The sequence below is a fragment of the Mustela erminea genome, chromosome 5 (genome assembly GCF_009829155.1).
Source record: "Mustela erminea isolate mMusErm1 chromosome 5, mMusErm1.Pri, whole genome shotgun sequence".
NCBI lineage: Eukaryota > Metazoa > Chordata > Mammalia > Carnivora > Mustelidae > Mustela > Mustela erminea.
This window is the reverse complement of record NC_045618.1, coordinates 39,347,387-39,363,741: the sequence shown is the minus strand read 5'-3', so window position 1 is coordinate 39,363,741 and position 16,355 is coordinate 39,347,387. Positions and strand designations below refer to the sequence as shown.

General features: G+C 48.1%; 1 protein-coding gene across 5 annotated transcripts in view; it reads right to left on the bottom strand.

The window, feature by feature from the left end:
• Positions 1-16,355, bottom strand: part of CGNL1 (cingulin like 1) — a 161,840-nt gene that overhangs the window by 19,519 nt on the left and 125,966 nt on the right. For all 5 annotated transcript variants that reach the window (XM_032341441.1, XM_032341443.1, XM_032341442.1 and 2 more), the window contains 5 exons: positions 11,386-11,592; positions 10,434-10,538; positions 6,667-6,819; positions 5,587-5,757; positions 2,234-2,395 (listed from right to left, as the gene is read on the bottom strand). In XM_032341441.1, coding sequence (XP_032197332.1) covers positions 2,234-2,395; positions 5,587-5,757; positions 6,667-6,819; positions 10,434-10,538; positions 11,386-11,592 — 798 coding nt within the window. The remainder of the gene's footprint in view (positions 1-2,233; positions 2,396-5,586; positions 5,758-6,666; positions 6,820-10,433; positions 10,539-11,385; positions 11,593-16,355) is intronic.

Genomic DNA, 16,355 nt, shown 5'->3' with positions numbered 1-16,355 from the left:
CTGAGTGTTAAGAGAAAAGCATGTCAAAGTAGCTGCATTTAGGAAAAAAGACGCTTCTAACACAAACCACCCTACCTAGCATTAGGGGCTTGTGAGGTCTGTGCACAAGTTTCTCCTGTCACCTGCCCATGTATCATATGTCTGGATTAACTCCGCGCCATACCTGCTAAAAAGCAATCGTCATCGTGAGTTTTGAAACATGAGTCTGCAGAAAAACACTGGAAAAACACTGTCTCTATAGTCGTCAAAGTAGGGCTGACAAGCTATGGACGTCTCCAAACGGCCCAAAAATCAGACTTACTCACGTGAATGAGTAAATGTCTGTGAATGCCTTCCCTGCTAGTGAACGACATCTTCAGGGAACCCAGAAAGCTCTCTCCCGTGAGCGGACAGGCTCGAAGACCAAGTTGGAACAGAACGCCGGGCTCTGCTCAGACAGTCCTATTTGTCCTCCGGTCCCTGACGCCTTGGAGGCCATCTCAACAAGGATCCCCAAGTGCCGCATTTACATAAAACAGCCACCTGAGTTTCTGCGTTTACAGAAAATGCCTGGTGTTGAGAGAGCTCTTGAGTCCTGAGAATTAATTGGTTAAGTGCTAGTGAAGGAAAAGGCAAGACATTTGTCACGGCGAGACAGTCCTCCCAGCTGCCTCTGAGGGGAGGCAACGCTCCTGCAGCGTGCTGCCCAGCGGTAGGGCCTTGAGAGCTGTTCATTTTGTCATTAATGAAGAAATATCTAAAACAGTGCCCAGGGGCAAGGGACGCTCCATCCTGTCACTGCTTCTAGACCTTGAGCTGGCAGAAGGAAATGTTCTTTCAGTCAGAATGTTCTAGAAGAAGATGACAACCCAATGCTTAACTAAAAGCACCTCCTCACAGTCCTCTCTTCCTGTCTAAAGTCTGTGCTATTCAAAACCCACCAGGAGCATTCAGGGGCCCAGGTCAGGGGTCCATTACACCAAAGGTTCTCACATAGCTGCCCAACATGGCTTTAGCTTGCTTCGAACCAGACTGTCTGGGTCCTTGACAAATCACTTCCTAGTTAACTGGGTTGACCTTAGCTTGCCTTAACATGACCCTCTCTAATGAGATCAGAAATAGGAACTATAGCAAAATACACAGCAATCCTACAAAAGGACAACAAAACCATGCCAGGTTATTCCAGTGTCTAAAAAGGGCCCATCTAATAAAATCTTCAATGGCTGAAACATCCCTCCCTAGATGGAAATTGCTACAAAGAGGTTTTAAAAGTTATTTTTATTTATTTGCAAAATTGAACCTGACATTCCACTGACTTTAAATTCAAACCATCTCTCCCTGTTCTTGAGCACTGTCTTTTTATCAAAACCTTGAGAATTTTAACTTCTCCTATAAGTCTGGGAACTGATTCTCTCCCTCTCTAAATTCCACTGGGATGTGGGGTATGTGTGTGTCCAGCGAAGGGGAGGGTGTTCTGGTTTGGGGCTGGGTTTGATCTTGAGGACTATTCTTTTTCATAAGCTCAGGTGGACTGATGTTAGGATTCGTCCTGTCCTGCCCAGGTGCTTGTTCATATTTCGAATCTGTTACTCAATTCCCTTTTTTTCTACCGTGTTGTGTTTTCACCCCGTGAACAGGCCACCCCCAGGTGGTGACCCCAGTGAGCACATTCTGACACACTGTCTTAGACTACGTATATATGGTATATCCAAAAATGAACTGAGCCACAGTTTGCTGCTAGCTTTGGCAAAGCTGGACCATCTGTCAGGGAAAAAAGGGCCAGAGTCAGGAGAGACAGGAATGGAGTGTGTGGTGTGACAGAGGAGCTGCATGTTCCCAGGAGGTAGGTGGTTTCGTCCTGGGGCACAGCTCAGCCCCTCCCTAGATCTGCGGTAGTTTTGTGGCCTCTGTAGTTGGAAGCACTTCCCAAAGCAACCAACAGAAAATGCATCGTCTATGTGCCCTTACGTAAAGCCACCTGGCCTCTCTGGAGCTCGGTTTTGCTTCCTCATCAAGACAAAGAGGACACTGTGCTAAACTGTTTCCATCACTCCTTCTAGCTCTGACATCTCATGAGTCTGTGAACTACCAGCTTCTTCCTCAAATCAAGAAATGACTTTACTCAGGTCTGCCTGTTTCAGGGAATAAAAACTGAAGGATCCCAAAGGCTCGGGTGTGCACAGAGAGGCCACTTGTCTTGCGCCCCACGCTCACCCTGCAGGGGCCCTGGCTCACGCCCGCATGGCCTACAGACCTCCATCTGCTTGACGAGTCGGCCTCGGTCATCCTTGAGGTGAGTCTTGGCCTCCAGCTCGTACTCCAGGTCCTTCAGCGTCTGCTCCAGAAGCTGCCTTTTCGCAAGTGCTTCATCTTGAGCTCGCTGGTAGTCCCGTAGCTCCTCCTCCATCAGGCGCACCTAGAAGGAGGGCTGGGTGGTTACCCGGGCTGCATCGGGAGAGCATCTGGACAGACAGCACAGAGGCGGACCCCACAGACGATCAGGGGGTGCCCATATCCTGCAGTCCAGAAGACCCTGAGCCAGTCCTAGCTCCCTCTGGGCCTCAGTTTCCTCTCCTCTAAAAAGCGGCAGCTTCCTAGCTATAGGGAGCAACCCATGGGGTTATAGATTCAATTTTGTACATGTTGGCCAGCATTTTGAAATTTAATAGAACAGAAAATATCAGAGTACAAAGAGATATTGTTTTATGAAACCTCTGTATTAGACTCTCATACATATGTATGGATGCACATATTACTGGGTTGCGATGCAAGGTGTTGTTCTGACTATAGAGGTCACGGCCAAAAACACTTGAAAGTCACCGAACTAGGTAAGTGCTTCCCACAGTGCAGGTCATTACCCACCTGTACCAGCATCATCTCAATGGAGGGTCAAAATGAGGGGAAAATAAAAAACGAAATTAATGACCCCAAAACAACTCACAGGCACCAAATCCAATAATACAAACAGACATAGGAGGTGAAACCATCTGCTCTCTAGAAGAAAATCCTGCCTCCGCTGTCATAATGTACAGTGTTTTTTTCATCCACAAGGTGGCACTGAACTAACAGCTTTGAAAAAAATGCAACAAAAAGATTGACCCGTGAGGGGTCGTCCCTGTTTTCTACTTCTCTGGAGGGTCCCCGAGGGGACCAGCCACCTCAGCACATTGCATGTTCCTCAAACATCTGCGTGGATTGATTCAGTGAAGACCAGGGCTACGTGTTTTGTTTCCAACTTCCTTCCCACTTGGGGCAGATACAGGGTATTGCGTGAAAGCAGTCTTCGGAATAACTAACTAGTCTGGGGCTTTAGTTCCTTGATGACAGTGAGGGGCATACTCCATCAGAGCACAGCGTCCTTTGGGGGTGATTTTCACAGAGGAGCTGGGGATGCCTCAAAGTCTTTTGGGGGTGGGAGACAACAGGTTAGGATAGTTTCAGAAGCCCAGTGGCTAGACTTTAGGAAACAGGTTCCTGGAAGCTGACAGGAAGCCCTGACCTTTCTGTGAGAACGGCACAGCCTGAAGAAGGCCTCTCCAGATAAAGCCCCTGGTCCGACGTGGTGCTAACAGTCCGTCCTACCATCTTGCGAGGGCTCTGTCAAAAAGAGCACTCAATGAGGCCATGCCCCAGCAGATGTGGAGAGCATCTGGGATCACAAGCAGTCCTCGCTACACTAGTGATGCCTTTAAGTAGTCAGAGCTGCCCTTCGCTAAGTGGGTTTCAGACAAAAAACCAACAGTAAACTCAAGTCTTCATTCTTTAGAGATAACCTTCCTCAGAACTCCTCTGGCTCCACACCAAAGGCAAAACAGGTCAAATGTCTATTGCTCTTAAAGCAAAGAAGGCAGTGCTTTTCCCCGAGGACAGACCCCCTGCCCCCCTTATGTTAACGGACAGCTTTATCTCGGCTCAACCAAAACACAGGGTTGGGGGCCATGAACAGAGGCGAGCTTGAGTTTTCTGAGGATCCACTGTGACCCTGGCTTGCCAATTCCAACAACTCCACCGACTTCCACAGCTCGATGCAGGGCAGTATCTGCCTGCACTTTCCTTCCAGAATGATGAGGTGTCCATCTCTGCCATTCTGACCGAAGCTGTGTCTCACAGGGCTGCACCACTGACAAAAATCGAGGAAGAGCCATCTTTCGTTTTCATCATGAGGAATCTTTTTTTGAATGACTGCTCTTTTATAAACAAGACTGGTCTCCTTTTGGCCATAACTAATCTCTCTGGATCTCAGTTTCCTCATCTAACTAGAGAATCTCTAAAGTGTCTTCCAATCCAAAGATTCTGGCAGAATAATAACCATTACACAAAAAGCAACAGGAAGGGGGGTCATCGTGACCCTGTGATTTTTCTGAAATCAAAGCAGCAGAACCCTGTATTTGTTGGTGTTCTGGCAAATATCCGAATCTCCCCCACAATCTGCCGTAGAAATACAAATGACTTTCTTTTAATGCCAGAGAGAACTGTGATGTCACTATGCTAATTTCAGTTATGGGGGCCCTGCCTTCATACGCCCCTGCAGCAGAGGGGACCTGTTATCAGGATCCTTTCAGAAACATTCTAGAAGTCTGTAATGAATATCCTTTGTTCTTTCACACAGTACCAGCACTGACTCATGGGCGACATTTCTTTGATCATCAAAGATATTAAAAGTTTGTTTTTAAAGAAAAACTTGTTTTCCTGTGGAATCTTGATGCTCTTGGCCCTGCTTATGAAAAAAAGCAAAACCTTGGACTCTAAAAAAAAAAAAAACCTTAACATTCGTGTCCAGGATATACAAACCCTCAGCTCTCCAGCCTCACGCGTTATCTCATTTCATTATTAAATCATCGCTATTTGGTGTGTTTTCAAAGAGGTAAAACCAGATGCTCAGAAAATTGGGGTAAGTTGCTCAAGGTTATCCAGCCGGCAAGAGGCGTAACGAAAAACTGACATACACTGTACTTGTGTTTTAGAACTTTCAGCTTTCCATTAAAATAATCAAAAACATTCCCATGATTTTTCTCAGTTCTTTATAAATCAAGATTGAAGGGAGCAAACACTGGAGGTACTTTGTTCTACTATTTCTAAGTATAAAACTAAAAATATGTTTTAATTATTTCAGTACTCATAAATTCCTGAAGATTTCTTTTTGTCCCCATTATCATTGTCCTGAAGCTCACGTCCACCACACGCGCTCTCATAAAAGTCCGTTTTATAAATGAACGTCAAAAAGCAATTATTTACTATAATCCATGTTCTAGAGTTAAGTTAAAACACCAGTATACATCAATCCTTAAGACACAGCTGGGTATACCAGTGGTGCTCCATAAATGGCCGCTAAACATTTTAGTCAGAAACTCTTGAATTAATCGAGAAAATGGTAACTTTAAAGTTATGTCAATTTCACCCCAGAGGCCCTGGGACTTTGTGTCTTTGAATGCCATTTGCCCCATGTGACCATCCTAAAGGTTAACACTGAAGAATCAAGTCCAAGTGCTGTCTTCCAATATACCCTGAGTCTCTCCTAGAAGAGGTTCAAGGCAGTCTCCCCGGATACTTTGAACAAAGCGAGGGTGAGGTGGGGGTAAACCAGGAACCGATCTGGCCAGGTATTACCTCATCCTGCAGTTTCATGGCAGTCAGACGTGACTTTTCGGCCTCCAGGGATTTCTCCTTCAACTGCCTTTGCATTTCTGCAAGCTCCCTGCGATTTTTCTCCTTGTACTCATCCAGCTGATTCTGGAGCTCCAGGGTTGATACGCGGGACACCTCGACAATGTCAGCCATCTGGAAGGAATGACATGGGAATGACATGGGTGTGAGCCCACCCTGTGACGCTCCAGCTGGGGCCTGAGAACCAGGTTTGGGTTCCATCGAAACAATACATCTCTTCCTCTTCCTTCTACAACCTCCCCAAAGATTTTGCAAAGCACCTGGTCATGGGCTGTCCAGGCTTAGTCACCTGTAACATGGAAGCAGCAACAAGGAGCGAACAAGCACACCTTTCATGGCTGGATACATAGCCCAGGGTCATGCCCCCTTGCTTTGCCACTTACCAGCTACGTAACTGGGCCATGCACTTAAACCTCACTGGGCCTCTGTGGTGTCCTCATGGGAAATATTAGAATCATCATATCTACCTTACAGGGATGTTGTCAGAATTAATACATAAGGGAGAGAATTCCAGTTACAAAATAGCTAGTATAGTGACTGGTACACAGTAGGTATCAGAAGATGGCAGGCATTCCTGTTGGCTCCTAGAATCGGGGGAGCCCCTCAGCTCTGTGCTTCCCCCCTTCTGGGGATTTTAGGGCAGAGGTGGGCAGAGATAAGAAGTAACAACTACTAGACTTTGAAACTGCCTTTCAAGTTCCTGGACAAGAAAGAGGGGTGCAGATGCAGACGTTACCCAGGGTTCTGAATCAGATAACATTTGTTAAGTCTGCCCTTACGTGCCAGGCTTCTTTGGGTAGTTGCTGAGAGGAGTTGGGCCCAGAATCCAGAGGATACTGGCATTTTCTAGACCAGTTTCCCTTTAACTGGGATTCTCAACAAGTCCAAAGAGCTGCTTCAGGGGACCTGGGAATCTGATGCATGCCTGCTTAGACAAAAGGGCAGGCTCTCAACAGGTCCTCAGAGAGCACTGGGCCCCAGCCCAGGTGTTCTGCCCACATCTCTCGCTCCCCTGGCTCTCACCTCCTTCTGCAGTTTCTCGATGGTCTTGTCCAGGTGCCACCGTTCATTCTCCATCTCGTTCTTCAGTCTCCTTAACTGCTCCTTCTGCTCTGTCTCATCTTTGAGCTTTTCAGACAACTGCTTCTGCTCCTGGGTGGCCCGACTCAGATTTCTCTGCAGACGGCAGGGAAGGGACAACGCAGTCACCTACTTATTGGGTCAGCCCCAGGAACAGGCAGCAGAGGGAGTTCTGCAGTCACACCTCAAAGCAATCAGACCTGCTACATGGGTGATAAGGAATAGGACCGAAGCAAAGCCATCACAAGACCCAAGGACATGGTTGGTTCTGAAATTCAGGGACCCAAATGCAAAGTTGACTCAGCCAAAAACATGCATGAGAATAAAGGGGCAGACAAAGGATTTATTATAGAAATACAGAAGATGACCAAGGTTGCTTGGGCCAGAGATTAAGGACAGTGTCTGAAAACATGAAATTTCCAAGTTCGTGCTTGCAAAGAGAGGTAAAGATGTACATCAGACAAACCTGAACCAATGTGGCCATTTACATCCTGTACTATACAGCAGTACACCTCACGTTCTAGAATTCCCTCTGCTCTGCAGATGCATCTTAGTTAAAATAACCAAAAATGAATCCATGAGGAATGAGAACATTGACCCATAGGTCAAGAGTCCACCTGGGTGGAAGGAGTTGTAATCCACAGAATCCTGGGTTGGACGCATACACAGAAGAAAAAGGAATCTGGCAATCCACAGGGAGATAAACTTGATGAGTAGTAGGTGTGTAATGGAAAAGACACTAGTTAGAAAAGTGCAAATAAGTGTTGATTAGTGATTCAGCACCAAATCCTAGCACTTACCATAAAATGAAACTATCTTGGGTGCACTATTTCCCTAGGATGCCCTGAAGCTCTCACCTCACCCGGTCACAGAGCCTGACCTTCTTTATGTAAAAACACAGAACTCTAAAACAAAATCCTAAAGTATCTTAGAACGATCATGCTGGCTTTTTTAAATGGCCGAGTGCTAGGGCCACTGACATAAAGATACCAAGAAGGGGCAGAGCTCAGAAAGGGGCAGCATGACCCAGACCTGGGCTAGATCATCTAGAAAATGGTCTCAGGGACTGAGGGCTGAATGTGAGTTGCTACACGCCTGCTTAGGACTCGTGTCTTGTGTCCCCGCAGATGCTGTTGGAAAGACGATGGTTTATATCTGTACAGTGCTTAACAGTTTACAAGCTGCTCTCACGCATACCAACTCAGGCCTCTTGAAAACACTCCCAAATCACTTGGGGCACTGCTGGTTTGCAGAGCACAACCAGCCATGCTACTGGCCAGCCCTGTGACCTGGGTCCAAAAAGCCACCTGTGGAGGCCTTCTGGCTCTTCCACTCTGCTAGGACAACTGCACTCAGAACCAGCCAACACAGCTGGGCTGCTGAAGTTAATTGCGGTGGGAAACCAAGGTCAACAAAAGCCATTGGGAGAGAAGAAGGTGGTAAATGGAAGGTCATCAGAAGTTCAGTGTGGAGGCAATTAGCAGGAGTGTGTCCCACCATAGTCCAGCTGGGCATACACCAGAAACAGGGTCACCTCCTGGGATTTGTGTTTGTGCTTGATTTTGTGGTGCTGGAGGGCAAAATGGAGTATGCAGGGTAAGGTAAGCAAGGTATGGTTCCTTGTGTGGGAGAGAACTCTCAATAACGTACCTCAAAATGGAAATTCCCGAAAAGCAACAAATGCAGAAGGACATGAGTGTCTTCCTATAGGATCCAACTCAACCCGTGCCCCTGCAGACCCCCCAGCCTCTCTTTTCCTCCTCCTGGATCCCACTCCTGGAGGCTTCAGGCCAGCAGCCAAGCCAGGCTTGGCTCCAGTCAACCTCCATATGGTGTGTGCATCTCTGTTTCCCCCTTAGCTGAGGCAGGGCTCCCCGTCTGGCCCCGGTCTCCCGTGCCACTGGAGACACCAGACTCACCCACTCTGAGCCTGGGTCCCCGCCCAAAATCCCACATACCCTACCCTGACACTCATACATTTGCCTGGAAGAAATGTTGCTAAATTATTTAAAAAATATTTCTTGTAACTTGCCTCTATTACAAGGTAGTAAGATCTGTCAAGGCAAGGAAGAGATACCCATCTGGGTATGTCTCATAGCCCAGCTTCACAATGAGGGCTATGATAAGAACTTGGTGGCTGGAAATTAATACCTATCCCCAAAAGTGGTCTAAAGACTTGGTATGTCAGAGTCACAGGGTGAGGACGGAGTATTCTTAACTTTAAATGCAGATTCTAGCCCGCTGTGATGGAGTCACAGTTTTTCTGACTACCGAAGGCCCATAAATTTAGAGTTAAGAGTTACCCAGAAAATTCTAACATACTTTAAATTTTAGAGATACTGTTGAGAATAATGTTCTGCCTCCTCAGTCCCTCCAGAAATGTATTCCAATACACCACTGCTGATAAAACGTGTTCCAAACTCACACCCTCCCCATTGTGCAGCTGGGAGTTAGGAGTGAAACGCTGTTGCTACAGTGGCTCTATTTCCAAGACCAGCGATACAAGCCCACTAACCAAAATACTGGGACAAAAACAGGCGGGAAAACGATCCGTCCGGAGAACACAAAACACAGGTTATTTATAGCGAGGTATAGTGAGTCGTACCCTTGAGCTTGAAGACCACCGTCTGTCAAGACACAGAGCCTTTTCCTGTATGACTGAGGAAGGCTCCTGTTAGTTCCTGTTAACAATCCGAGTGGCAGGTGTGCCCACGGCTCACAGGAATGAGAGGCTTGGTCAAACGGAAGCTGGGACTGCGTCTGAGCTGCAATCAGGCATTAGGCAGATTTTCAAATCTGAACGCTGACCGCTTTGTCAGCCCCTAATCTTTTTCATATGCTCCTTCCCCATCCAACGTTCTCATGGAAAACGTTAACAATCTCGTCTTTGACAACAGCACAGAATCACTGGCTTTGGCCTCCTCAGAAGCGGCCTGAGGAGTGCTTGGTGCTGGTTCTTTAAAGGCCGGAGAGGGTAGGAGGAAGGACATACCTGCATCCCACTGAGGTCTCTGTGCAAACTCATTTTAGAACTTCAGGGCAGACTTTTTTTTTTTTTTTTTTTGGAATGTACTTCCTACAATCTTGGTAACCTTCAAATGGGAAAAGCTAATTTTCTAAGAATCTACTGATTACGAATACAGATAGCTATCTAGTTTCAAAAAAAAAAAAAAAAAAAAAACCGACTTCCCCCTGCTTTTAATAGCTGTTCTGAAGGACCGCACTGTGTGGAGTATGCTTGCCCAGAGGAGAGAGGAAATTGGCTTCTGCCAGAGAGCTGACTCCACACTGCCTCGGGGACCGAGCCTGCCGACCTTCTCGCACAATTCATATTTTATCTCTGGAAAGCTGTCAAGCTCTTTAATGTCTACACCAGGGTTTCTCCACCTCGGCACCTCTGCCCTTGGGGGCAAGACAATCACGGCTGCGGGGGCCGTCCTGGTCTTTGTAACACCTTCAGCAGCAGCCCAGCCCTGCCCACTCGACGCTGGGAGCGTGTCCCTGGCTGTGACAAGCGAAAATGTCACCAGACATTGCCAGATGTCCCCCGGTTAAGAACCACAGCTCTAGACTGAGGGTCTGAAATCCAGTGTGGTTCTTACTACAGGAAACTCCCTGCAAGGAAAGGACCCATGGCGATCTATCCATGTCTGTCCCATGCTGCTTCTCCGGCATCTTTCCTGAGGAGTAAAGACAACAGCTGTGTTTACCTGCGCGTCTTCCAGCTCGCTCTCCAGGGTCCTTCTGGCTGATACAGCTTCTCTTTCTTCCTTTCTTGCCTGCACGAGGGCCTCCTCTAATTGCCGGCTTTCACTCTGCAATGACACACGGGGTCAGAGTGCACACGGATGCATGTTGTGCCTAGAGAGCGGGCTCGGGGGCGTGAAAGGAATGTGGGAGACATCCAAGGACATAGCCAGCAGCGGGCCCAAGGTGGCACACGACAGGTATGCTCTCAGATGTGTGTGCCCGACTACAGCTCCCTATTCCGCCAGAGGTGAACGTGTGAATCATGGGCGTGACTGAAAATACATATCCAGCCTCACGTTCAGAGCTTCGGAAAGAGCAGGTATGGAATGGACGTGGGCACACACAGTTCTGGAAAAGGCTTCCAGGTGATTCTGATGAAGGAGCATTTGGGGAACCCCTGTTGGAACACGTCTCCCCGTACACTGCTTTTGTCCCCTCTTGGACTGCCGGTGCGAGCTCTCACTGCCCCCTGTGCGAGGGTCTCTGGCTAACAGCCTCCCACTTCGAGAGACCCGGCAAACTAAGTAATTGGTGCAAACTGGTGCGGGTTCAAAATCCACCAACTATGTGTTAAAGAAGAAAAAGTTACCATGCGTGACAATGTCTGATGGTGGTATTAGGACCAGTGTCAAAAAGTGGAGGGTGCCTGACGTCTGGGTGAGCGGGGACGCTGGTGTTCCCCACTCTGACCTCATCAGCCCCGTTCCCACCTCCTCGACAAGCTCACCTCCCATTTATGCCATCACAGAGGAACAGCAGAAAGGGGCTGCCGAGACGATGTGGTCACCATTGCTTCCACCTTTCCTACTAAATCGTGATAGTAAATCCCCTTGCGTTTCCAAATCCACAGACACAGGAAAAAGGAAGGATCTGCAGCGGCCAGACCTGGGTGGAGGGCCCAGAGAGCCTTACCTCGCACTTCTTGAGCATTTCCTTTGCTCGGGCCTCGTCGCCCTTCATGTCGGCAATCTGCTCGCGCAGGCTGGCGACGCGCTGCTCCAGCTCCTCGATGCTGCCCCGCAGCTTCTCATTCTCCTCCTGCAGAGCCTTCACGTGCATTTCAGCCCCCTGCTGGCTCTGCTCCGACGCGCTGCTCCGACTGGCCAGGACCTCGACGTTCTGTTAAAGACACGGATCGGGGGCACGCGGGAACCGCCGTCAAGGGGCTGTCCCCGGCTGTGAGCACGGCTGGCATTTATTAAAAACCCGCGACGTGCCAGGCCCCGTGCACAGCCAGGGATCGACATGCTAGAGCCTGGAGGCCAAGTCCAGCACGTCACCTGTTATTAAAAATAACGTGTTCCTGGAGCATCGCCACATATGCTGGTGAGCACGCCGCCTGTGGCAGCTTCCACGCCGTAGCCGCGGAGCGGGGAGAGCCCGACGCCGGCAAGGGAAGGCCCTTGGTGCTGCAAAGCCTCAAATATTCACTCCCTAGCCCTGTACAGAAAACTGTCATCACCTTTACCTGCATTAAGTCTTTGACATGGGATTTCAAGCTTTTAAGGAACTCTAGGCCACGGGTACTATCACCGTTTTAGAGACAAAGAAACGGAGACTTGGATAGATGAGGAACTCGCCCAAGGTCACTTAGGAGGAAGTGCACCTGGGAAGACCAACTCCAGAACCTGTTCTTGGGAGCACTGCCTTCTGCCAAGTCCACATCCCTGACCCCTCACCACGGGCAGGGCCCCTTGGCGGAAGTTCTAGATGAAGGACGGTTTCTGTTTACAGTTTTTTAAGGTCCAATACAAAACGGAAATTAAAATTCACTTGAATTATGAAAGAGGTCCTCGTGCAAGCTCTGGGCACCATCTTCTGAAAATGAGCTCTGGGCTGCCCAAAATTCCTAACAGAAAGACATGGCGACAATTACAGTGTGATTACTGCTGATTCCCAATGTTGCGTGGGCTTTGTTTTTTGGTTTTTTTGGGGGCTTAGTAACATGAAGTGATAAATGGCCTTGTCCAGAATTCCACTTCTCCCAGAAGATCTCTCGCCTCCCATTTCTCCACTATTCTAAAGAGGCCAACGTCAGCAAATCAGATCCTCACGGAACAGCCGTGCAGATGCCTACAAGGAAGGGAAGGCCCAGTGAGGACAAGCGTTGGCTTTGAAAGTTATGTCATGCCCCCGGGGAGAGCTATGTGCAGGAACTGCTTGTTTGCTTGCATAGCCTTCCAGAAAGATCTTTAAATCTCTTGACAGTACAATAAGCTATATTATTCTGAACTTAACCAGTTAGAGAATTTCAGAAAACAGAGTATCTTTTCAAATGCAAATGTTTAATTCTATACATCTGGGAACACCCATCACAGTCAAGCCACTGGGTCAGAACACAGCTGGTGTCCCAAAGGAGAAAACTCAAGTGCCCGACCACTAAGGGGTCTCAGGACCACTAGGGCATCCTTTCCTACCGAAACCAGCAAGATGAACAAGGAGAAATAAAGTGTGGTTGAAAGCCTGAGGAAGGATCCAAAGAATCCGATAACTGGTCAGACCAGGGAAGGAAAAAGAAAAGTCTAGATTGCCCATTCCTGCCCTAACTTTCCCATTAAAGCATGAGACTACAAAGCTAGAGTTATAAGACAGCAAGGCACTGGCGTTAGAATAAACCTACAATTCAGTGGGACAGAACTGAGAGCCCCCAAGCAAATCCAACATTTACAGTCGATTGATTTTCAACAAGGGCACCAAGAAAATTCGATGGGCAAAGAAGAGTCTTCAGTAAAGGGTGGGGCAGCTGGATATTCACAGGTAAAAAGATGAAATCGACCCCCTTTCCTTACACCAAACACAAAAACTAACTCAAAATGGATCACAGACCTACATGTAAGATTTAAAACTATAAAATCCTTAAAAGAAAACATAGGGGTAAATATGTGTGACCTTGGGTTAGGCAAAGTCTTAGATGCCATCCCAAAAGCACAAGCAGAAACAACGAAAAGTTAAGCCCTTTGGGGCTACCAGTGAGACCATCAGAAAGTGAAAAGACAACCCAAAGAATGAGAGAAAACAGTTATAAACCCTCTATCTGATAAAGGGCCCATATCTAGAATATATTTTTAAAATTCTTCAATAATAAAAAGAGAACCCAATTAAAAAATGGGCAAAGAGGGGCACCTGGGAGGCTCAGTCGGTTAAGCATCAGACTCTTAGTTTCAATTCAGGTCACGAAATTAAGCCCTGCGTCAGGCTCTGTGCTAGGCATGGAGCCTGCTTAAGAGTCTCTCTCTCTCTGCCGCCTGTGCTCCTCCCCTGCCCCCATGCACATGCGCAGTCCCTCTCCTTAAAAAAAAAAAAAAAGGTGGGGGCAAAAGGACGTGAGTCAGCCCCTTTCCAAAGAAGAGCTACAGAAGTCCTACAAGCACCTAAAAAGACGCTCAACGTTATCAGTCATCAGCAAATGCAAATCAAAACCATAACGAGGTGCCACTTCGCACCCAATCAGGAAGATAACAGCAACGGTTGAGGAGAACTCGGAACCTTACACATTGCTGGTGCGAGTGTGAAACGGCGCCGCCACTTCGCGAAACAGTTTGGCAGTTCCTCACAAGTTAAACAGAGCTACATGACCCAGCAGTTCCACTCTCAGTGTATACCTAAGGGAAATGAAAACATGGGCCACACAAAAGCTTGCACAGAACATCACAGCAGCATTATGCCTGACAGCCAAAGAGTGGAAACAACCCAACGATCCAGCGAGGGATAAAAGGGCAAACAAAATGCAGTATATCCACATAACGGATGAGGTACTGACCCACACTACAACATGGATGAATCTTGGAAACGTTATGCTTGGGGCACCCATGTGGCTCAGTCGGTTAAGCATCTGCCTTTGGCTTGGGTCATGATCCCGGGGTCCTGGGATCGAGTCCTGCATCGGGCTCCCAGCTCCACGGGGAGCTTGCTTCTCCCTCTGACCTTCTTTCCTCTCATGCTCTGTCTCTCAAATAAATGAATAAAATCTAAAAGCAAAAAAATTGACAGTGGTGATGGCAACGCAACTCTAGGGACATAGTTGAAACAGGTGACTTATATGTCATAAGAAGTATGTCTCAACACAGCCAGGGGAAGACAAAGGAACCCGGGCTACAGAGTCAGGAGAGAGGGGAGAGGCGAGGTGCCGACCTCAGTAGTCTGAGGTCCCGAGGCACCAGGGAGAGGAAGAGCAGGCTGCACATTCTAGCCGGTGTATGAGCACACGCATGCACTGCTCTCTTGTTCACCCAGAAATCTCTGAAAACCACATCTGATGTGACCTGAATGGGGGCCTAACTGGCCCCCTGACGCTGTGTGTGATGTCTAGGACTTGGTATACTCTCCGATCTCAAGTGGTGGACGCCCCTCCTGAGGCCTGAGGGAGTTCAGGCCGGGAGGATCGGCCGGGCAAGGGAATAGCCAAGCGGGGCAGTGGGGCTCTGCTCCAGGGTCAGCCTTCAGTAACACAGGCTGGGTGTGCCTCCAGGGGCTCTGCGTGGACGGAGAGGCTGAGTACTGTTTGCACGCACTGTCAAGAGACAGTATGTTTTCCTCTGTATCTTCCTAGAGGGGAAGACTACATTATGTTTACAAATAAATTTACCTTAAACCTCTGTTAGCATACTTTTCTAGAACCCCTCCCCATCCCTGTGTCCCACGCCCCATATACACCCAGGCCTCTATTTTATATCAAGTCCATAGGCCCAACTTCCTTTTCTGGCAACCATACCTGATCCCCATCATATCCCTTTGTTCAAGGCAAGTCCTCCATGACTTCCCAGCAGAGGAAACAAAACTGGTCTTGAGGTCCTCCTAAAGCACCCCCTTCCAACTCTGAGCCTTGGCCTAGGCATCACCTTTTCCAAATGCTTACTCCTGTGTCTCAGGAATGGGGTGAAGGGCAGCAGAGCTCTACAGGGCCCAGAGCCGGTAAGGACTGACTCAGGACGAGGTCACCAGAGACAGTACTGCTGACCTCACTCAAGTTCCTATGAGCCTTTGATCTGAAGTCCTGTCTGTCCGCAACAAGACTACAGCGGCTGTTACAGCATTAGTAAACTAAGGAGCTCACCATCTCTAAAGATTCATTTAGCCGTTATCTCATTACTAGTGTAAAATCTGCTTTTTTAAAAATTAACATCTAATGTATTATTAGCCCCAGGGGTACAGGTCTGTGAATCATCAGGCTTATATACTTCACAGCACTCACCATAGTACATACCCTCCCCAATGTCCATCAAAATTTTAACTATTATTCATTCCAGCAAGCAGTCACAAAGTGTCAGCAAAAACCAACTCTAAGGGACACCTGGGTGGCTCAGTGGGTTAAGCATCTGCCTTCGGCTCAGGTCATGATCCAGGGTCCTGGGATCAAGTCCTACATCAGGCTCCTTGCTCAGCAGGGAATCTGCTTCTCCCTCTCCCTCTGCCTGCCACTTCCCCCTGCTTGTGCTTTCTCTCTCTTTCTCCCTCTGAGAAATAAATAAAATCATGAAAACAAAAAACAAAAAAACCCCAACTCAAATTCCTCTGCCACTCCAAAAGGTTGGAAGCACCTTGTAGTCATCACCACAAGGGCAAAAGTAGCAGATGTGCTCCGTTCTGTTGTTTGTCAAGACTGGACCATCCCTTAAAATGGCAGTGAGATCATCTCTTCACCTTTCAGGCGGCCAAGGTCAGAAGGCGGTGAGTGGTGTGAGGTCAGAGGTTCTCCTCGTGCCACAGCTGGGGGTGAGGGAGGGGGGCTGGAAACTGGTATAAGGTCCTGGGGGGGGGGGGGGGGCAATGTGGTAGTATTAATCAAAATTATCACGTATATTGCCCGTGACTCCACACCTCTTCTTCTCGCACTCATCCTACATGTGTGCAAAGTGCCATAGAAACAAGATGATTAACTGTGG